This window comes from Acanthopagrus latus, chromosome 11 (genome assembly GCF_904848185.1).
Source record: "Acanthopagrus latus isolate v.2019 chromosome 11, fAcaLat1.1, whole genome shotgun sequence".
Taxonomy (NCBI): Eukaryota; Metazoa; Chordata; class Actinopteri; order Spariformes; family Sparidae; genus Acanthopagrus; species Acanthopagrus latus.
The window spans coordinates 15,291,227-15,312,964 of record NC_051049.1 but is presented as its reverse complement, the minus strand read 5'-3'; the positions used below and the strand labels follow the sequence as shown (position 1 = coordinate 15,312,964).

Here is a 21,738-nt window from a genome sequence, read left to right as displayed (position 1 = left end):
GCCATTTTGAAAGTGATGATTTATATCCTTGTTAGCCTGAGAGGAATTTGATTGGCGTGTGAAATGTAGTTTTGTTCAAAACAAACACAGGGCATATATCGCAACAGGTTATTCATAAAATGGCATTGACCTGAAAGCAGCTGATTGGCTCTAAGCGTGAATGAGGTGTGAATGAGTTGGTGGAAGCTGATGGTTTTATCATCCTTTACAACAACAAGAGAAGAGATTGTGAATTATACTCTGAACCAGGCTATTACAGGAATATTTTTTTCATCATATTGTAGTTGTAGCTGGTGGGTGATAACTGTGGTGTAAAGCAAACAAGATTCCCCAATCACACTGGGAGAAGAGCAGGAGGCATGGGAGACAATATAGACAATATACCTGGAGGAATAGTAGCTGCTGCAAGTAAGTTCTCTCCTCACACAATGTTGGAAATTTCAGGGTAGTTTCTGTAATGAGCTCTTGAATCCCTAATGCTAGTGTGTTTGTGTGCCAGAGAACCGCCTGCAGGTGGTGAAGGGTTTAGAGGATGTGGAGGTGTCTGAGTGTGATAGCTGCTCCTTTGAGGTGACTCTCAACCTCGCCTACATCGAGGGTGTGTGGACCAGAGATGGGATTCAGCTCAAGTCTAAGCCACAATGTCGCATCAGCACACATGGGAAGAAACACTCCCTCATCCTGAACCGGGTGGCTTTGGGAGATGCAGGCCTGTTCTCTTTCCAGGCCAACGGCATTCAGACCTCAGGCAGACTCAGTGTCAGAGGTAAGCTGATAGGCCATACTCTTTTATTATGTGTCTGTTTGACTAAACTCAGCACTCAAAAAAGACTTGGGCTCTTTATGTTATCCTCCAAGGTCTTTTTATCCCCTCCCTATGTGTTCATGAGTTTAATTTAGCAGTAGAATTAGAGAGAATCACAGTTTATAGTTTACATTTTTTGAATCCCAAAAGTTGCAAAAAAATTAATTCTGTGCTCTCCTTCTGGATCAGAACAGAATCTGGTGACTCTGTGTGTTTATTCCTCCAGAGGCTCATTGCTCTGCCTTCAGCTTTCTCCTCTAGAGCCTCCCAGCTCACAACAGCATCAGAGTCTTATCATGTTAATGAATGAACAAACAATTCTCAAGCACCAGTCTTGTTAAAGAATCAGTACAAAGCTATTAAAGAACAATCTAATAACCAGATTCAACCAGTTCTGTTTGTTTGATTGAAATGAGTTTACAGTCATGGTTTGATTATCTTCTGGCAGCTAGGGACATTCACATAGTGAAGGAGCTGGAGGATGTTGACACAATGGAGCGTCAAGTCGTGAACTTCCTGTGTGAGGTCAACCACGCGGATGTGGATGGTCGTTGGTACAGAGACGACTGCCGTATTCGACAGGGGGACAACATCAAGATCAGACACCAGGGTAAGAGACCAACCACATGGGATTTAGGGAAACAAAAGCATGTACATGCTCCAGAGTGCTTGCTTTAAGAAGCAGCATTGGGGTTTCATAGTGGTTGTATTTGGCAGTTAATAGGTGTAAAATGTATATAATAAAAGAACGTTTTGATTTTATATTATTGCAGGTAAAACTCACACCCTGTTCTTCAAGTCAGTCAGGCCAGAGCATGCTGGAGAGATCAGATTCACTGCAGAGCGTGTCTCTTCATATGCAAGTCTCACAGTGAAAGGTGAGCCCACATGCCTATTACGGATGGAGGGAATGATGTCTTAAACCACTTGGTCACTTAAACCATTTTGGTCCCTTCTACAGAGCTCCCAGTCCAAATAGTGCGTCCTCTGAGGGTTAAGATAGCCATGTATCGCCACCGGGGTCTGCTGGAGTGCCAGGTATCACGACCTAATGCTCAGGTCAGGTGGTACAAGAACAGGAGGGAGCTTCTGCCGAGTAAGAAGTACCAACTAATCAGCCAAGATATCTACAGGCAGCTTACCATCGATGACGTCTGCTCTTCAGATGAGGACACTTACACCTGTGATGCAGGAGATGACAAAACATCCTGTCAGCTTCTGGTGGAGGGTGAGATTTCTGCTGTCACAGTAATTTAACACTTATGCACATAGACTTGTCAAATACCGACCATTATGTTTCCAATGAACAAATTATACAATCAAGAGTGTTTTTATTAATATTGTGAGTTAGGAGTTGTGTCAGTCATGGTAATGTGTGTTATGGCTGTTCATGCAGAGCAGGCTATCAGCATAGTGCGGGGGATGAGCTCAGTGGAGGTGATGGAGCCAGAACCAGCACTGTTCCAAGTGGAGACCAGCCTGAGATCAGGGAGGCCTCCCCGATGGACCCTGAACGGCGAGGTGCTGGAGCCCAGCGCAGCAGTGAACATCGACAGAGAGGGCACCGTCCACAGCCTCTGTCTCACCTCCACAGAAAGTTCCATGTCTGGCCCTGTGGTCTTTGTTGCTGGCAAGAGTCGTTCCACTGCTCAGCTTACTGTCAAGGGTGAGCTGACTAACCCTCGTCAGAAGAAGGACTGTGGAAATACCAATTTGAAGTTGCCATAGAATTTTAATTTCTCTTAATCTAAAAGAAAGATGAAATGGTAGTATTGTTCTTATTGTAACGTAACAATATAAAAGTCAGCCTCTCAATCCAGTTTGGACTACATGTATTGTTGAATGAATTTATAAGAGTGTCTCATTCAGCAGCTTTATATCTCTTCACCTTTAGAGCGACCCCTTCAGGTTGCCAGACACTTGGAGGACATTGAGGCGAAGGAGAAGAGCTCTGTGACTCTGAGATGTGAGTTTGCCCCCTCCCCCAGGGTGGTGCGATGGTTTAAGGGTCGCACGGCTCTGAAGACATCAAACAAGTACAGCATGAAGAGGGAAGCGAAGCGGGCAGAGCTGACCATACATGGCCTGACAGGGATGGATGCAGGACAGTACCGCTGCATGGCTGGGGGCTCACAGAGTACCGCACATGTTTCAGTAGAAGGTAGTTTAACAAAGTGCTGGGTAGCCATTGTATTCAGATTTTTTTTATGCTAGTTCAGTTGATGATATAGCATACTTTGTTTCTTGTAGTGCGAACACTGAAGTTAGTGAAGCACCTCGAGCCAGTGGAAATCGAGGAGGATGGTATTGCCAGATTCACATGTGAGCTCAACTACGTGGTCGCCAATGTGGAATGGCTCCTCAACAATGTTCGCCTCTATTCCAATGCCATCAGCATCATACAGCACATGGGCACTATGCACAGCCTCGCAATCAAGAAGATGCGGCCACAGGAGAGCAGGGTCACCTTCAAAGCGGGCCTTCTCTCAGAGACAACAATCTTAAAGGTCAAAGGTCAGCAGCTTGTAAAACTGGTGTGTAATTGGGATTTTTTCTGGTACTTAAATATGCATACAATGAATGATATTCTTGCCTCCAGACCGCCCAGCAGTTTTCCTGCGGTCTCTGGAGGATGCAGTAGGAGAAGAGCAAGGGGAAGTCTGCCTACAGTGTGAAATATCCAAGGAGACTGTGACCCCTGTTTGGAAGAAGGATGGAATGATCCTCACTGCTGATGATAAACATGAGTTGCTCCAGTTTGGGAAGTCCATGGCGCTGATAATCCATTCTCTGAGCAAGGAGGATGCTGGACAGTACACCTGTGACCTGGGCACCAGCCAGACCAAGGCTAAAGTTACTGTACATGGTGAGTAGAAGTTATTTTGTTGTTTTCAAATCAAGTGTTCTGCTGAAATATATGTCTGACTTTGATGACAGCGCCAGCATGTTATTGATTGAAGGAGCCTCAGATAATGGATTTTTTAAAACTGAGACCGATGCACCTGCAGCGATATATTTACTGTAATAAACCTGCTTTGTTCTATCTGTCTGCAGACTTACACATCACTATTGTTCAGCGTATGAAGACAACATCTGTCCTGGAGGGCGAAAGCTGCACTTTTGAGTGTCACCTCTCTCATAATCTCGATGATGAGCCCTCCTGGACAATCAATGGCCAGGTGGTGGTCACTAATAGCCGTATCCAGGTTAACAATGATGGCTGCAAGTATAAGATGACCATCAGAGATGCTATTCTGTCTGACGCTGGAGACGTGGTCTTCACAATCAAAGACCTAAGCTGTAGGACCATGCTCTTTGTTAAAGGTAATAACCTGACTGTCTCAGATAAAATGATGTTTGTGTATGTGAAGATACCGCTCCTGTATTTTATTTTGAAATGTATTATTTGGTGGAAAAAATAAAACTGAATGTGAGTGAATGTATTCTCCCTCCTTCAGAGAAGCCGGTGCACATATTCAGGGACCTGTTAAATGTGAAGGCGGTGCCAGGTGAAGACGCAGAGCTGAGCTGTGAGATCACCAAACCAGACACCACCATTCGTTGGCTAAAAGATGGACATTTGGTCAGACAGAGTCCTAAGTATGAGATGAGTGTGGAGAAGAACCTGGCAAAACTGGTGATCAAGAATGCCACCATCAGAGACTCTGGAGATTACTGCTGTGAGGCTGAAGGCGTAGCCTCACATGCTAAGTTGGAGATCAGAGGTGGGTGAGGGCTTTCAAAGTAAATGTAAGATGACGACTATGCTATGTTGTGCTCTTGACTGCAGTAATACAGGTGAAGCTTGGCTAAGTTTTCTAAACTTCATTATTCCTCTCAGAACTCCAGCACACATTTGCAAGGGAGTTAAAGGATACACAAGCAGAAGAAAAGGGTAAAGTGACCCTGGAGTGTGAGACTAGGCGGCCAGCCAAGCGGGTGACCTGGCTGAAGGGCATGGTGGAGCTGAAGTCCAGTAGGAAGTATGTCATCAGGCAGAAGGGTGTGGTGCTGTCCCTGACCATCACCTGTCTGGAAAAAGTGGACACAGATATTTACATTTGTGATGTCGGCACCATGCAGAGCCGGGCGCAGCTGACAGTGCAAGGTGAGACAACACTTACTGGGTATTACATTACTGTGGTTCAGGGATGTTTAATTGATTTATTGTCAGGTAAGAGAAGTTCTGTGGTTAATGGCATGATACACTGATTTAATTCAAAACAAATAACGATGAAATGAAGACCTATATGCACAGTAGATGATATATAACAAAAGTTACTTTAACTCTCCATCATTTAAGAAGTTGCAGATAAACTTTATTTATTTATTTGTTTATTTATTTATGTATTTGTTTATTTATTTATTGGGTTTGTTTTTTAACTGGTGAAAATATTTATAAAAGCATATCTACCTATATGGAATCATAGGAGTACCATGTGGAAATACATGTGGAAATATGAATAGGATTAAATAAATGATTAATTAGATTAATTATATTTCCATTTTCTTATGTTTATATATCATTTGTTTATTAATTCTTTCTTTTGTTTATTTTTACATTTCAACATATTTTATTCACTTCTTTATTTCTCTTGATTTTTTAACCTTAAACTACTTGTTCTTTGACAGATTAATTGATTTTTATTGCACACTCATGGTTCCATACTAACAATTCATCCATGTTGAATAGCAATTGCCGAGTGAGTGTAGAAATAATAGCACCTCTGAAGTGTAGATTTCAATTATCTCAATTATTGAATTGAATTATTGAAAAAAGTATATGTTATATACTCACATAATATCAAGATATTATTAAGCAGGTACAGAATGTCAGAGCAGTAGAAGTCCATTCTGTCGTTGCCAAAATTACCACTTACAAGTAATGCTCAAGTGTTATCATTATGGAGTGTAATGCTCAGGAAAATACTCAAATGTTGATGAAGGCTTTGAGTACCCTCTGGTTATGACGTATATTTGATTTTTGACCTTTCCATTTTTTTCATTTATCTCTTAGGTCAGAGGGTGATAATCCTGGATGAATTAGAGGATGTCGAGTGTCTAGAGGGCGACACTGTCACATTCAGGTGTCGAATTTGTCCCAGTGACTACGCTGGGGTCAAGTGGTACCTAGACGAGACTCTGCTCTACACCAATCAGCTCAATGAGATCCAGATGGTGCCTGGCGGCTACCACACCCTCACATTTAGGCAGCTTGCCCGCAAGGACACTGGCACCATCTCGTTTTCTGCAGGGGACAAAAGGTCATATGCCTCGCTGTTGGTTAGAGGTGAGGTTTTAATCTTTTTTTTTTCTGTGTGTGTGTGTGTGTGTTGGGGGTGGGGGTGGGGGTATTTTTATGTCACATCTCACTTGGTCTTGATGTGGCGTCATTTCTCCCTTTTACTAGAGAGGCGTCCCACCATCATACAAGCACTAGAAGACTGTGAGGCTTTTGAGGGAGGTGGTTTGGTTTTGTCTTGTGTGACTTCCAAGCCATGTCACATCCTTTGGTACAAAGATGGCTGCCTGATGTGGAACTCCTCAAGGTATTTTGCCAGTCGTAATGGCTGTGAGGCACGTCTGACTATTCGGGAGGTTTGCAACAACGATGCCGGAGTGTATGAGTGCAGTGCTGGATCTGTTACAACAAGGGCTGTTGTGACTGTCAAAGGTATGAATGGCGATTTATTGCACAATTGCCTTTGTTCACCTTTGCTTTATATTAAATAGTAGGGGATTTGATTATAAGATTTGATTATTGTTTGTCCTCTTAATCTTTTTTTAGCCATTCCAGCAGAGTTCACCCAGCCTCTACAGACCTTGGAAGCCAAAGAGGGGGAGACTGTGACCCTGACCTGTGAATACTCTCTACCGGGGGTCCAGTTCCACTGGAGGAAAGGTTTTGAGAGTATCAGGCCTGGAGACAAGTATATCATGAAACAGAGAAAGACAATCAATTCCCTAACAATCAAAGCCCTGAAGCCTGATGACTCAGGAGAATATACCTGTCAGTGCAGAGATCACCGCACTACAGCGAGCCTCAAAGTATATGGTATGTCATTAACTTCTTTCTGTATTCAAGTGCATTTTTACTGAAACTAATTAACACAAACACAGGTCAATTTTCTGGCATTTTAATCTTTACAAAGATGGGAATTAAATGTTTCTGTATTTATGTCCATAATTTGTGCACAGCTTCACCACTTCTAGCTCACTCCTGACTGTATGTAATACAAACTGTCACCTCTTGTTTTCCAGCTATCCCCATCACATTTGTACAGCAGTTAAAGAACATGCAAACAGAGGAGGGAACCAATGTCACACTGCGCTGTGAGCTCTCTAAACCAGGGATTCCGGTACTGTGGAGGAAGGAAGATGATCTGTTGAGGAATGGAGTTAAGCACCAGATAAGGAAAAGGGACACCACCCTGGAGCTCATGATATGGAAGCCTGTACCTGAGGACAGTGGGGTCTACAGCTGTGTGTGTGCTGATCAGATAACATCTGCCACTGTCAAAATCACTGGTAGGACAAGATTTATCAATTGGCAGATGGGTTTCAGGTTTAAAATCCAATTTGACAGATGATGTTGATAATTTTCAATTATTCATCATCACCCTCAGCTCTCCCAGTCACCTTCAAGCAGAAGCTGAGGAATGTGCTGATTGAGGAAGGCAGCATTGCGGCATTCCGTTGCGAGCTGTCGAAACCTGGCCACGTTGTGGAGTGGAGGAAGAGGGGGGAAGAAGTCATCAGGAATGGAGAGAAATATCACATGCGACAGAGAGACACGCTGATTGAACTGAGGATCTTTGATGTGACACTTGAGGACAGCGATATCTACACATGCATCTGTGGAAACATAGAGACCACTGCAACTCTGACCGTTAATGGTAGGCACTCATTATTGACGGTGTTTCATTAAGTCTGTCTACTTTCTTTTCGCTTTGTTGGAAGTTTAATTAAGAAAAGACAGAATCAGATAGGAGCATAAGTTAATGAAGTAACAATAACAAATTGGTTATGACTATTTAAAAGCTGAATATATGATAGTAGAATGTTTATCTTTACCTTTCAGCTCTTCCCATCAACTTCAAGCAAAAGCTGAAGAACATCCAAATGGAGGAAGGAAACACTATCACGCTGTATTGTGAGATCTCTAAACCTGGTGTCCCAGTGGAGTGGAGGCTTGGGGGAGAACTGCTGGAGAATGGAGACAAGTACCAGATAAAGCAGAAGGGCTCAGCCCTGGAGTTGATCATCAGGGATGCTGATCCAGAGGACAGCGGCGTCTACACCTGTGTGTGTAGAGAACAGAGGACAAAGGCCACTGTTAAAGTTGTGGGTATGTTTAATGAGTGCCATGTGTGTAATGAAGCATGCTGTATTGTTTCTTTGTCATTCTTTGCTTTGTAGAAGTGTATGAAGCTACTTCTAAAAACAGTACCTGTGTTTGGTTCAACAGCTGTTCCTGCTACATTTAAAGTGAGCCTGAAGAGCCAGGAGGCTGAAGAAGGGAATAATGTGACTTTACACTGTGAGCTGTCAAAGAAGGGAGTCCTGGTGCAGTGGCAGAGAGATGCTGAGGTGCTGTCTGAGGAGATGTTTCGAGGAAAGTATCAGATGAAGCTCGAAGGAAAGACGGCTCAGATGACCATTCTCAATGTCCAGCCAGAGGATGCAGGGAAGTACAGCTGCATCACCGGAGATGAGAAAACCACAGCTGTAGTGAAAGTAAAACGTAAGTTTGCTTGCAAAGACTGATGAAAACACATAAGCTTTGCAGTACATTTTAAAAAATAATCATAAGGTTATAAATGTACCAAAGCATGAGGAATTTATGGCTCTAAAAAAAGTGGCAACATCAAAGTGTTGGTGCCTGCTCTGAATATTGCAACAAATAGGAAAGAAGATATGGCAGATTGTAAATCAATGCAATTAATGAATACAATAATAATGATAATATATCCACAACAGCACTTCCCGTGACATTCAAACGAGAGATCCAGAGCATGGTGGTGAAGGAAGGAGAAAGTGGAGTTTTCTGCTGTGAGCTCTCCAAACCTGAAGCTCCAGTGGACTGGAGGAAAGGCAGAGTAATTCTGAAGTCTGGACAGAAATACGAGATGAAGCAGGAGGGACGTCTCACTAAACTGATTATCAGTAATGTAGAGGAGAGCGATGCTGGGAAATACACCTGCAAGACGAAAGACAGCCAATCAACGGCTGAGCTCACTGTCCGAGGTAAGAGACATTTAATTACAACTCCCGCTACGTGCAGTATGATGGATATGTCTTGTTCAGCAAAGTTTTTCTTCTTTTTAAAAAAATGTTCCTAATGTATTCAACAGAGTCACCTGAGCGCAGACGCCAAAGAGGTCAGCTCTGATTTAGTACAATAATAAAAAAAAAAAAAAAAATAGGTCCAGTGGGGATTATTACTGTGTGAGATTCATTATGTCATTTCATTCTAGCTAAATTGAGAAAATATTGTTCCATATCTTGTCACCCAAAATGCTTATGGCTAAAATACACAGTATTTGTAGTAGCGTGTACTGTGTATCACACTAAGCTGGGTGAAAAGATGGGATGTAGATTCACGTTATATGGGATGTTTAGGCAATAGATACATCCCTGACAGTTCTCAAACTAAACTCTAGCATTAGCTGTAGCATTTTCATTTTTCGAAGCATAGAAAAGGTTCAATAGTTTGTGCCAGAAAAATGACTTTACCATGTCACATGGGGATAAAAACTTAACTCATTACCTTTCAATGGATTATCTTATAGGATAATCCATTCCACCATTCTTACCTGCCATGTCAACTACATTCATGTTACATTTACTATGTTTCTTGTCATACAAAAGACAAGGAAATGTTTCCACTGAATTCAGTTGCATGATCATTCTTACCCTGTTTCCTCTTTAGCTGTTTGGCACTTTGGATGTATAAATGCAGCTATTTGGCATTTATTCAAGATTTTCTCTGATTCACAGAATTACCGCCAAGTTTTAGGATGCCGCTTGTCAGCCAGGAGGTGACGGAGGGCAACAGTGTAGTTCTGCGCTGTGAGCTCAACAAACCTGCCCCTGCGGTGGAGTGGAGGAAAGGAACAGAGCTACTGAAAAATGGAGACAAATACCAGATGAGGAAGAAGGAGCTGCAGGTGGACCTGAAGATTGTGGATGTCTGTCTGGATGACACTGGAGATTATACCTGTACATGTGGAGAACAGATGACAAAAGCTACTGTCATTGTGAATGGTAAGTAAATTGCACTGTTTTGTTCCAGTGCTTCTGAGTGTACTCAGAGTTTTCATAAACTCGAAGTATATTACAGGTTAATAGAGGCACTAAAGGACACTTCACCACATTTTTTTCCACTGGAGAGGCGCCTTAGAGGAAAGGCACCTTTCTCCCCTATCTAACATAGTGACATCATTACAATTTGTAATTTCCAGAACAACAGTGTTGCTTGCATTGTCGTCTCTTTCTTGATGAGGTCTTGAATTTGCGCAAATTATGTTTCTGAATCTGTTTCCGTTATTCCTTTGGTGGCTAATGTTACAGTTCCTTTTGTGTTAATTCCAAAGAAACCACTGGTGCTGATGTAGAAACATCAAATCTCACTTGATGCACAGTAAATGTGACAGCTTTCGTGACCTGTGATTGTGTTAACTTGACTAGAGAGCAGAAAAAACAGTGTTTCTTCATGTGAAATGTTTTCATCTCATTTGAATATTTCTCCTCCCGGGTATTTTGTAGAACGGCCAATCCGATTCCTTCAAGAGCTGAAGAATATTCAGGTACAGGAGGGCAATGGAGTGACACTCTGCTGTGAGCTCTCAAAACCCGGCCCTCAAGTGCAGTGGAAGAGGGGAGACGATGTGTTGACTAACGGAGAGAAATACCAGATGAAGCAGAGTGGCTCCACCCTTGAGCTCCTTATCAGGAAGAGCCAGCCTGAGGACAGTGGCATATACAGCTGTGTTTGTGATGACATCAAAACTACTGCCACCATCATCATCACCGGTGAGAGCCATTATATATCTGTATGGTACATAGCAGCATCATTATACTGTGTTAACTTCTCGTCCCTTTGGGTTATCCCTCCTCAGCAATCCCAGTGACATTTAAGCAAAAGTTGAAGAACCAGGAAGCTGTGGAGGAGGGCAGCGTGACTCTGCGCTGTGAGCTTTCTAAACCAGGAGCCCCTGTGGAGTGGAGGAAAGATGCTCAACTCCTGAAGGAGGGGGAAAAATATCAGATGAAGCAAGAAGGCAGGGTGGCTGAGATGCTGATCAGAAATCTAACTCTCACAGATGCTGCGGAGTACAGCTGTTCTGTCGGCATTGTTGTGACTTCAGCTGACGTCAAAGTTAGAGGTAGGCTTCAATACAGCCGTTACATGGAAACATACTGTTCAGCTGGTGGTTTTGTTACTTGACCACAGTGAGGCAGAACAGTTTTTTTTCCTGCAAAGTAAACATAAGAATTCTTTTGGAATTGTGCAGAACCATTTCTAATATGAAGTTTTGCTTAATTTGTTGATTCTTAGCAATTCCTGTAACATTTAAAAAAGAGGTGGCAAACTTGGAGGTGAAAGAAGGAGACAGTGGAGTATTCAGCTGCGAGCTCTCCAAACCTGGAGCTCCAGTGGACTGGAGGAAAGGCAGAGTGATCCTCAAACCTGGATACAAATATGAAATGAAACAGGAGGGACGTCTTACTAAACTAATCATCAACAATGTAGAGGAGAGCGATGCTGGGAAATATACCTGCAAGACTGATGACAGCCAATCAACTGCTGAGCTCACTGTCAAAGGTAAGAGATCCCACATTGAAAACCTGATTAGGAAATCTCTTTGTAGAGAATAACTAGTCATTTTTTTTTCTCCTTGCAGCTCCTCCCATCACATTCAAGACAAAGTTAAGGAACCAACAGGTGGAAGAGGAGAAGAGCGTGTCATTGAGCTGCGAGCTGTCTAAACCCGGCCTTGCTGTGGAGTGGAGGAAGGGTCAAGAGCTGCTGAAGAATAATTTCAAGTACCAAATAAAAAATCGAACCAGCATCATGGAGCTGACCATCAAAAACACACAGCTGGAGGACAGCGGACTTTACAGCTGCATCTACGGAGATGCCAAGACCACAGCCAATGTCACCATTACTCGTAAGGGAACATTGTAAATGCAAGCATGTTTTTGTGTTTATGCATTTGTAAACTTTGCAGAAATTAAGGAGAACTGACATCTACTTGTTTTCTCCACAGCTATTCCCCTGTCCTTTAACACTGGTCTGAAGAACCAGGAGGCCCGCGAAGGAGGCAACGTGTCCCTTTGCTGTGAACTGTCCAGGGCTGGGGTGCCTGTGCAGTGGTTTAAGGCCGAGGACCAGCTCTATCACGGGGGACGATATCAGATGACACAGAGAGGGAAGATAGCTGAGATGCACATCAAGAACATCCAGCCCGAGGACGTCGGAGAGTATAGCTGCGTCTTAGGAGAGCAGAAGACAACAGCTGAAGTGAACGTGAGAGGTATTTGACTTGACATAACACATAAAACACACATTACATGCTTTTCTTAGAGCAACATATTTCCAATGCCCCCTTCGCAATAAAGCAGTCTTAGTCTTTTCAAGATCAGCGTTCTACCAACTCTTTTAATCTTGCTCAAGCTGTTGCTGTACAGCTCATTTTCAAACACTGCTGCTGCTCATATACGACATTATTATAGTGTATTTTATAGACCTCAACATCTACTTGTAGTCTACAATTCATTAATGTATGCTTGTATACTTAAATAAAAGATCTGATCTTCCACCAGGACTGACAATAAACCTGTTTAATGGGATTTTGCTGACTAAATTGCATTCACCTGACAAACCTCACTGATTAATTAGAGCTCAAGTTTATCGCTCTGTAATCCTTATTTTGTTATGATATTGTGTTAGTATTTTTTATTTTTGTTTGAGATTCAACTTTTGTGACATTCTGTCTCCCTTTCCTTCTTCTCACAAGCGGCGGCATCCGTGTTCTTTGAGAAGGAACTGGAGAGCCAAGCGGTGATGGAGGGGAAGTCTGTGCTGCTGTCTTGTGAAGTTTCCAGTGCTAACGTCCCTGTCACCTGGAAGAAGGACAACACTGTGGTGGAAGAAGGAGGGCGATACATTTTAAAGAAGAAAGGCCCCACTCACACCCTGGAGATCAAGAAACTGTGTCTTGAGGATGCTGGGGAGTTTTGCTGTATCAGCAGAGGCAAGAAGACCACTGCCAAACTGATTGTAAGGGGTAAGGATAGATATGATACAGTTATTTACTGATACATTTGGTTAAGTCATTTACAGTGCAAGAAATGGGGCATGAATAACTTCACCATTCTCATCTCAAGTTGTTGTAAAATATATCCCATTCCATCTCCATCTCTAAAACACCAGCTGTATATAGCTTCCTCTCCCTCCACAGAGCGTGTGCGGATTGTTACAGAGCTGAAAGACATGACGGTGACAGCAGGTCAGGATGCAGAGTTTGTGTGTGAGCTGAGCCATGCAGACGTGGATGAGGGTGTCTGGTGGCTTGGCTCCAGTCCTCTGCAGAAGAATGAGATGAACCAGATGACTTGCCGGGGTCGCCAGCATAAACTGGTGCTCACCATGACAACGCCTGAGGAGACGGGTACCGTGGCATTTGTAGTTGGGGAGGAGAGAACCTCTGCACAACTGCTAGTTGTTCCGAAGGCCAAAGGTGAGCAGAAACACTATTTTGGTGAAGATAAAAAGATTTCCTCTGAAGCAGTCACTCTAAACAGGCATTTGATTTCATTTTCTAGTTCTATTTGAGGAGAAGCCTAAAGACGTTGTCATTATGGAAGGAGAGACAGCCAGTTTGTCCTGCACAATCTCCGATTTTACTTCTCTGGTTGCCTGGAAGCGCAACCACATCCCGCTCCGAGATGGTGATAAATATGAGATACGTAAGGAGGGAAAAGTCAACCTCTTACTTATCTATGATGTGGATCCCCTGGATACTGGCATATACACATGTGATACAGGAGATGTACAGAGCAGTGCCAAACTTACTGTAACAGGTAGATACTGTGAAGTTTGCTATTCCTTCCTTGTAATACTAAGGGAAACGAAATAGGATTTGACAAATTAATACATACACCGTCTCACTTCCTGTTCTTTCTCTCCCAGAGCTCCCTCCATTCTTTCAAGATGAATTGCAGAGTGTGGAGGTAGAGGAAGGAGGTTCAGCCTCTCTGTACTGTGAGCTCTCTAAACTTGGAGTGCCAATTCAGTGGAAGAAGAACAACCTGCCACTAAGAGACAGCAGAAAGTACGAGATGAGGCAGGATGGCTGTTTCCTTCAGCTTCACATCAAGGAGCTCAAACTGGAGGACAGTGGCACCTACACATGTCAAGCAGGAAGTGCAGAGACCACTGCAACTGTGACAGTGAACGGTATGTACATTTGGCAGTGAACTATTGCTCTGCTTGCATAATACTATTAGAAAATTGAATTTCCTGCAAGTTTGACTGTATCAACATCCCCACACTTCGTGCCTCTGTATAATTTTCTCCCACCCAACCCCTTTTCTCAGAGCTTCCACCATTCTTCAAGACAGAGTTAAGACGTGTGGAGGCTGAGGAGGGATCCACAGCCTCCATGTACTGTGAGCTGTCTAAGCCTGGAGTGTCAGTGCAATGGAAGAAGAACCGGCTGCCACTAAGAGCCAGCAGAAAGTATGAAATGACACAAGATGGCTGCCACCACCAGCTCCACATCAAGGAGCTCAAACCAGATGACAGCGGATGCTATTCGTGTAAAGCGGGAAATGCAGAGGTTGCTGCCACTGTGACGGTGAAAGGTGTGTGTGTGAAAAGATATGCATGGCAAATGTCATGTGTCAGCAAGATCTGAATCATAGAAAACTAATCTTAATCATCTTTTAATTTTATTCTGTCTATCCCCCACAGAGCTCCCTCCATATTTCAAAGAAGAATTGCAGAACATTAAGGCTGAGGAGGGATCTACAGCCTCTCTATGCTGTGAGCTGTCTAAACCTGGAGTGTCAGTACAATGGACGAAGAACAAGCTGCCACTGAGAGCCAGCAGGAAGTATGAAATAATACAGGATGGCTGTTTCCTCCAGCTTCATATCAAGGAGCTCAAACCTGAGGACAGTGGAAGCTACACATGTCAAGCGGGAAGTGCAGAGACCACTGCAACTGTGACAGTGAAAGGTTTCTGAATTTTGAATTTTGAAAAGTGGATTTCTCAGTGGCAGCAAGTTTTAAATCATGACTAAACATTTTCAAAAGATTACTTATTATCATCTGATCTAATCTACCTAAACGTATATTCCACAGAGCTACCTCCATTTTTCAAAGAAGAATTGCAGAGTGTGAAAGCTGAAGAGGGAGCTACAGCCTCTCTGTGCTGTGAGCTGTCTAAACCTGGCGTGTTAGTGCGGTGGAGGAAGAACAAGCTGCCACTGAGAGCCAGCAAGAAGTATGAGATGAAGCAGGATGGCTGCCTTGTGGAGCTCAGTATCAATGAGCTCAAACTTGAGGACAGTGGAAGTTATACATGTCACACAGGAAGTGCAGAGACCACTGCAACTGTGACAGTGAAAGGTGTGTGTATTTGGAGAATTCTGACTATATTTTGACAGGTAGTATTTCATCTAGATCTGCTTTATTGTACAATGCTTTGCTGTACTTCTCCGGTCTATGTGGTAGGCATCATGTTGTCCTAGTCTTCTAAACCACCCACTTGAAAGTGGGTCTTCCAAAGAACCTGTACAAACTATGCGATGGTGAGGGTTTAAGTACGGCTCTCATTAAAATGTTAATATAAAATTCTGTTTTTTTTTTCCTTGTCTATTTTCCCAGAACTTCCTCCATTCTTCACAAAAGACTTGGTAAGTATGGAGGTTGAAGAAGGATGTACAGCCTCTCTGTGCTGTAAGCTGTCGAAGCCTGGTGTGTCAGTGCAGTGGAAGAAAAACATGCTGCCACTGAGAGCCGGCAGGAAGTATGACATAAAACAAGATGGCTGCCTCCTCCAGCTGCACTTCAAGGAGCTCAAACCTGAGGACAGTGGAAGCTACACATGTCAAGCGGAGAGTGCAGAGACTACTGCAACTGTGACAGTGAAAGGTGTGTGTGTTTGGCAGAGAGGGATTCTCCCTGTTTGACCTGTGTTCATTTAGCTGCACAACAAATTCAGCGTACTTAGATGAGGCTGTTGGATGTTTTTAATCCATACCAATTTTTGCAGAGCTCACACCATTCTTCAACAAAGATTTACAAAGTGTAGATGCTGAGGAGGGAGGTACAGCCTCACTGCACTGCGAGCTTTCTAGACCTGGAGTGTCAGTGCAATGGAAGAAGAGCAAGCTGCCACTGAGAGCTAACAGGAAATATGAGATAAAGCAAGATGGCTGCCTTCTCCAGCTCCACATCAAGGATCTCAAACTAGAGGACAGTGGAAGCTACACATGTCAAGCAGGAAGTGTAGAGACCACTGCAACTGTGACAGTTAAAGGTTTGTTTGCTGACCAGAAATGTATTGTTAGCAATGCATGCATTCAAGTAAACACCAATATTTGAAGAAGTAATGATTGTCTAGACTTTCTGGAATGTACTGAGCTGCTATTATTGCAGTCACATCTGCATTATAAGTTTGCTGACAAGTCTTGATCCTCTAGTATCATCAAAAAGAGTTTGGTCTTCCTTTGGTTATTTTTCAACCTTAATCCCAGACAGACATAAATGTGACCAATCCTAACCTGTTTTCCCAGAACTCCCACCATTCTTCAAGGAAGACTTAAGAGGAGTAGAGGCTGTGGAGGGAGGTACAGCCTCCCTGTGCTGTGAGCTGTCGAAGCCTGGAGTATCCGTGCTTTGGAGGAAGAACAGTCTTCCACTGAGAGCTAACAGGAAGTATGACATGAAACAAGATGGCTGCCTCTTCCAGCTGCACATCAAGGACCTCAAACCAGAGGACAGTGGAAGCTACACATGTCAGGCAGGAGATGCAGAGTCCACTGCAACTGTGACAGTAAAAGGTGTGTGTATTTGGTGTGTTGCAAATTTGACAATATCAGCATACTTTCAAGCCATAGACAAGTAATACTGATATGTTTGTGTTATCATCTTACACTTCTGGGACTGATCATAATTTTCAAAATAGCAATTCCCACCCACCCACCGTGTAAGTACATGGAGGTGGTCTTGATGAAAATGTTACATTTATTTCCAAGTTTGGTCCACATTGGGTAATGTCTAAATCACCATGTTATTTTGACAAAAACACACTAATGACATTTTCCCTATCTTTATAACGTATTTTCACAGAGCTACCTCCATTCTTCAAGAAAGACTTACAAAGTCTGAAGGCTGAGGAGGGAGGTACAGTCTCCCTGTGCTGTGAGCTGTCTAAATCTGGAGTGTCAGCGCAGTGGAAGAAGAACAACATGCCACTGAGAGCTGACAGGAAGTATGAGATGAAACAAGATGGCTGCGTCTTTCAGCTTCACATCAAGGAGCTCAAACTTGAGGATAGTGGAAGCTACACATGTCAAGCAGGAAGTGAAGAGACCACTGCAACTGTGACAGTGAAAGGTTTGTATGTCTAACAATTAACATTGCAGTGTAAAATTTAGTATTTGCAATTAACACAATTACACAATAAGATGTAACGCAATTAATTGTCTGGAACCTCTAATAAATATTCTGTTTGTACAGAATACCCCCCTGCATTATAAGATAGTTGTACGGTCTTGATATTGTATGTATTTGAAATACAATTGTGTCCTCTTTTGGTTGAGTTTTTACCATTTTCCAATTACAGTGAAGATGATTGTTTTTCTTATCCGCACCCTTTTCCTAGAGCTCCCACCATTCTTCAAAGAAAGCTTAAAAAGTGTGGAGGTTGAGGAGGGAGGTTCAGCCTGTCTTAGCTGTGAACTGTCTAAACCTGCAGCGTCAGTGCAGTGGAAGAAGAACAAGCTGCCACTGAGGGCCAACAGGAAGTATGAAGTGAAGCAGGATGGCTGCTTCCTCCAGCTTCATATCAAGGAGCTCAAACCTGAGGACAGTGGAAGCTACACATGTCAAGCAGGAAGTGCAGAGACCACTGCAACTGTGACAGTAAAAGGTGTGTGCACATGTGGTGTATGCATGGAAAACTACACTGTATAATCTCTTACATTTTCAGTCTGAGAAAGGTATACTCTAATTTTAAAAATATGTAAATGTTATTGTGTGAAATGTCTGGAACCTTTTGAATGATCTGGTGTAGCAGACTCCACCTATCATGTCTAATCCAGTGCTGTCTCTGGCAATATTTTGATCTGATCTGCCCCGTCTACCCAGAGCTCCCTCCATATTTCAAAGAAGAATTGCAGAACATTAAGGCTGAGGAGGGAGATACAGCCTCTCTATGCTGTGAGCTGTCTAAACCTGGAGTGTCAGTACAATGGAAGAAGAACAAGCTGCCACTGAGATCCAGCAGGAAGTATGAAATGAAGCAGGATGGCTGCCTCCTCCAACTTCACATCAAGGAGCTCAAACCTGAGGACAGTGGAAGCTACACATGTCAAGCAGGAGGTGCAGAGACCACTGCAACTGTGACAGTAAAAGGTGTGTGCATATATGGTGTATTCATGGAAAACTACACTGTATAATCTCTAAAATTTTCAGTCAGAGAAAGGTATGCTATAAGTTTTCAAGTGTTGTGTGAACTGTCTGGAACTTTTTGAAAGTTCCAGTGCAGCAGACTTCACCTATCATGCACATTTACCTAAATTAAACCACAAAAACCTATCCTTTTTGGTGCCTTAACAGCACTGTCTCTAACAATATTTTGATCTGCTTTGTCCCACCTACCTAGAGCTCACTCCATTCTTCAGCAAAGATCTACAAAGTGTAAATGCTGAGGAGGGAGGTTCAGCCTCTCTGTCCTGTGAGCTGTCTAAATCTGGAGTGTCTGTGCAGTGGAAGAAGAACAAGCTGCCACTGAGATCCAGCAGGAAGTATGAAATGAAGCAGGATGGCTGCCTCCTCCAACTTCACATCAAGGAGCTCAAACCTGAGGACAGTGGAAACTACACTTGTCAGGCAGGAAATGCAGAGACAACAGGAACTGTGACAGTGAAAGGTTTGTACATTTCGATGCCTAACTGGCAAAGTTCACATAAATTACTTGTCAACAAAATATTTTTCCTTCTTTTGTTTAGCACTACAAGCAACTCCACCAAAGGTAGAGCCTCCCACGATTCTGCCTCGGACGAAGGGTGCAGTTTCTAAACAAACATCAATTTCGGATAATGAGATGCCTGTCCTCACAGAGGCCAAACCTGTCCCTCCAGAGCCCAAAAAGAGAGCTCATAGGAAAGCATCTATTTCATCTATTACAAATTCAGAAAAAGATATGGAGTCACTGTTCGACCTAAAACAGTCCATACAGAGGGAGAATAATGAAGAACAAAAGAGCATCCAACCTCCAAGTTCTACAGAGAAAGCAGACATTGTACAGAATGTAAGTCAACTGGAGAGGCATAAGGAGAAAGAAAGTGAGGTGCCCAAGAAGGTTGTTCAGACAGTGAAACTAGAAAACAAAGATACAGTTGAGAGGGAGGGGAAAGAGCCAGCCAAGTCTTTGCAAACTGAGAAAGAAGGTCTGGTGGAGATAAGACAACCAGAAAGAAAGTTAGAGAAAGTAGTCAAAGTTGACCATAACGTAAGTCGTTCAGACAAGGTTCTGGCAGACACTGTGTTTGAACAAAAGAAACAGCCACTAATAAGTCTTGATAAAGAAAATGAAGTTGAACAGAGGTCAAAACAACCAGGGAAGCCTTCAGAGAAAACAAGTAAAGTTGAGAGAGAGGAAAGCCTTCCTGGACCGGTCCTGGTGAAGAACAGCGAGGATGAAAAACTTGTGAAACCCAGAGAAAGGCTTGTAAAAGAAACAATAAAACAACAAGAAGAAAAGTCTATAGTAAAGGAGGCAGAGGGAGACAAAACAAAAGAGGAACCTTTTAAACCACCAGTCAGAGCTAAAGGAAAGGTAACAGGAGGAAATGAGCCAGTTAAATATGCACCAAAGGAAACTGAGGTTATCACTGTTCAGTCATTAAAGCCTCCTATGAATGATTCTGAAAAAGACTTTAAGCAGAGAGACAATGTGAAAGTGTCCACAGACACAGACAGAGAGAAAAAGCCACTGACACAAGTAGAGGACAAACAGTCAGCGAAACAACTAGAAAAGACTTTAGAAAGCGAGGCTGAAGTCACCCCTCTGAAACCGCCCATGAGGACAAAGAGCAAGGCAAAGGGAGGAATGGAAAAACAATATTCAAGGGACACAGAGACAGATCAGGATGATCAACAAGTAACCAGAGTTGTGATGAAAACAACAGATGATCAGACAGTCAAACAGCCAAAAGGGTCTTTGAAGACTGAAGTTGAAGAGAAACCAAGATTTGAGAGGAAACAGTCAGTTCCAACAGACACTGAGACAGATGGGAAAATTAAGCAACCTGTGAATGGTGCAGAGAAGGACGCAAATGCTAAACAGCCAATCAGACAATCGGTAAAACCCATGAGAAAAGAACCTGACATGGACCAGGAAATTAAAGTGGTGGTCGAGCCAGTGAGAAGAGGGGTAGGACAACAAGCAAAGATGACAGAGGACATTCCTCTCCTCTACGTTTCTGAAGATGAAACTTTCTTAGAGGCTTTGACTGAGATACCAGGGACCAACAGCGATGTCCAGCCACCTGGCCAACCCTCCTCTCTTCCCCCAATCAGTGTACCCCAGGGGCCACAGCCACCAGAAGATGCTACACCAGAGATTGAAATCAACATTGAGGATGAGCCACAACTGCAAGAGGCTGCTGTCAAGATCCAGGCTGCCTTCAAAGGCTACAAAACCCGCAAAGACATGCGGCCAGTCTTTAAAGAGGTGTTTAAGAACCAGAGTGCAGATCTTCATGGCACAGTCACTCTAGTGTGTATCGTAGAAGGAAAACCCAGCACAGTGCGCTGGCTGAAAAACGGCCAGCAAATAGCTAGTGACCATCGATGCCGTATCAAGACGTCAGAGAATGGCGTATGCACACTGGTGATCAAAAACCTGACCACCAGTGACAGTGGAATCTATACATGTGAGGTGGTGAATAAGTTTGGTGTGACCTCCTACAACGGGAATGTAACAGTGGTACAGCCTCAGAAGCCAGCTCCAGTTGCTGAGAAACCTGTGCACACACCCCTCGCAGCCATAACTCCTCTACAGCTCGCCCCACAAAAGCCTGAGACTCAAACTCAGATACCCACCTCGACTACAGGTGCTACGAGCTATGTGGAAAGTGTAAGGGTCTCTCTGTGGGAGGCCTACAACCTGACGGAGCAGCAGGATGCTCAGATGATCCTGCAAGAGAGGAGAGGATCCTCGCTCATTGCCAGCTCCAGTGAGTAACATGTTGATCGCTAACTATAATCACAAAAATGTTGTTTTCCCTGGACTTGTATTCACAGTATCGTGCATGTGACTCCCTGCTTTCAACAGTGTCAAGTCCCTCTGATTATGACACAGCTCCGGATATGTTGGAACCTGCTGAGACTGTCCCAGCTGTACCGAGGTCAGACAGAAGATTTTTTTTTCATATCTGAATTTGAATTGCTAATCTGCGTATTTCTACAGACTGTGCTTATAAAGACTTATATTGATGAATACTGTTACAGGGAAGTGATAAAAGCAGTTGACCAAGTTCCTCAAAAAGATGACAAAGAACAGATGACTGCTCCACAACCTCCTAAGAAACTTCTGTCAGTCAAAGGTCAACAATGTTGATTGCTTTTTTTGTGGTTCTTGGACTTTTTGTCTTTTTCTCCTTTATTTCCTCTTAATATTGATAATAAT

General features: G+C 43.2%; 1 protein-coding gene across 1 annotated transcript in view; it reads left to right on the top strand.

Moving 5' to 3' along the window:
• Window positions 1-327: 327 nt before the first annotated feature.
• The window catches only part of obscna (obscurin, cytoskeletal calmodulin and titin-interacting RhoGEF a), a 37,322-nt gene continuing 15,911 nt past the window's right edge, over window positions 328-21,738 (top strand). Inside the window, exons 1-43 of the mRNA XM_037114925.1 lie at window positions 328-408; window positions 500-766; window positions 1,254-1,415; window positions 1,579-1,683; window positions 1,767-2,033; window positions 2,202-2,471; window positions 2,700-2,966; window positions 3,056-3,319; window positions 3,405-3,671; window positions 3,860-4,129; window positions 4,264-4,530; window positions 4,647-4,913; window positions 5,823-6,095; window positions 6,216-6,479; window positions 6,594-6,860; window positions 7,067-7,333; window positions 7,432-7,701; window positions 7,887-8,153; window positions 8,274-8,549; window positions 8,786-9,052; window positions 9,806-10,072; window positions 10,574-10,840; window positions 10,927-11,193; window positions 11,367-11,633; window positions 11,713-11,979; window positions 12,079-12,345; window positions 12,829-13,098; window positions 13,273-13,551; window positions 13,637-13,894; window positions 14,004-14,270; window positions 14,411-14,677; window positions 14,787-15,053; window positions 15,180-15,446; window positions 15,705-15,971; window positions 16,093-16,359; window positions 16,616-16,882; window positions 17,172-17,438; window positions 17,707-17,973; window positions 18,192-18,458; window positions 18,709-18,975; window positions 19,055-21,286; window positions 21,385-21,457; window positions 21,561-21,655. Coding sequence (XP_036970820.1) covers window positions 360-408; window positions 500-766; window positions 1,254-1,415; window positions 1,579-1,683; window positions 1,767-2,033; window positions 2,202-2,471; window positions 2,700-2,966; window positions 3,056-3,319; window positions 3,405-3,671; window positions 3,860-4,129; window positions 4,264-4,530; window positions 4,647-4,913; window positions 5,823-6,095; window positions 6,216-6,479; window positions 6,594-6,860; window positions 7,067-7,333; window positions 7,432-7,701; window positions 7,887-8,153; window positions 8,274-8,549; window positions 8,786-9,052; window positions 9,806-10,072; window positions 10,574-10,840; window positions 10,927-11,193; window positions 11,367-11,633; window positions 11,713-11,979; window positions 12,079-12,345; window positions 12,829-13,098; window positions 13,273-13,551; window positions 13,637-13,894; window positions 14,004-14,270; window positions 14,411-14,677; window positions 14,787-15,053; window positions 15,180-15,446; window positions 15,705-15,971; window positions 16,093-16,359; window positions 16,616-16,882; window positions 17,172-17,438; window positions 17,707-17,973; window positions 18,192-18,458; window positions 18,709-18,975; window positions 19,055-21,286; window positions 21,385-21,457; window positions 21,561-21,655 — 12,619 coding nt within the window. The 5' untranslated portion in view covers window positions 328-359. The remainder of the gene's footprint in view (window positions 409-499; window positions 767-1,253; window positions 1,416-1,578; window positions 1,684-1,766; window positions 2,034-2,201; window positions 2,472-2,699; window positions 2,967-3,055; window positions 3,320-3,404; window positions 3,672-3,859; window positions 4,130-4,263; window positions 4,531-4,646; window positions 4,914-5,822; window positions 6,096-6,215; window positions 6,480-6,593; window positions 6,861-7,066; window positions 7,334-7,431; window positions 7,702-7,886; window positions 8,154-8,273; window positions 8,550-8,785; window positions 9,053-9,805; window positions 10,073-10,573; window positions 10,841-10,926; window positions 11,194-11,366; window positions 11,634-11,712; window positions 11,980-12,078; window positions 12,346-12,828; window positions 13,099-13,272; window positions 13,552-13,636; window positions 13,895-14,003; window positions 14,271-14,410; window positions 14,678-14,786; window positions 15,054-15,179; window positions 15,447-15,704; window positions 15,972-16,092; window positions 16,360-16,615; window positions 16,883-17,171; window positions 17,439-17,706; window positions 17,974-18,191; window positions 18,459-18,708; window positions 18,976-19,054; window positions 21,287-21,384; window positions 21,458-21,560; window positions 21,656-21,738) is intronic.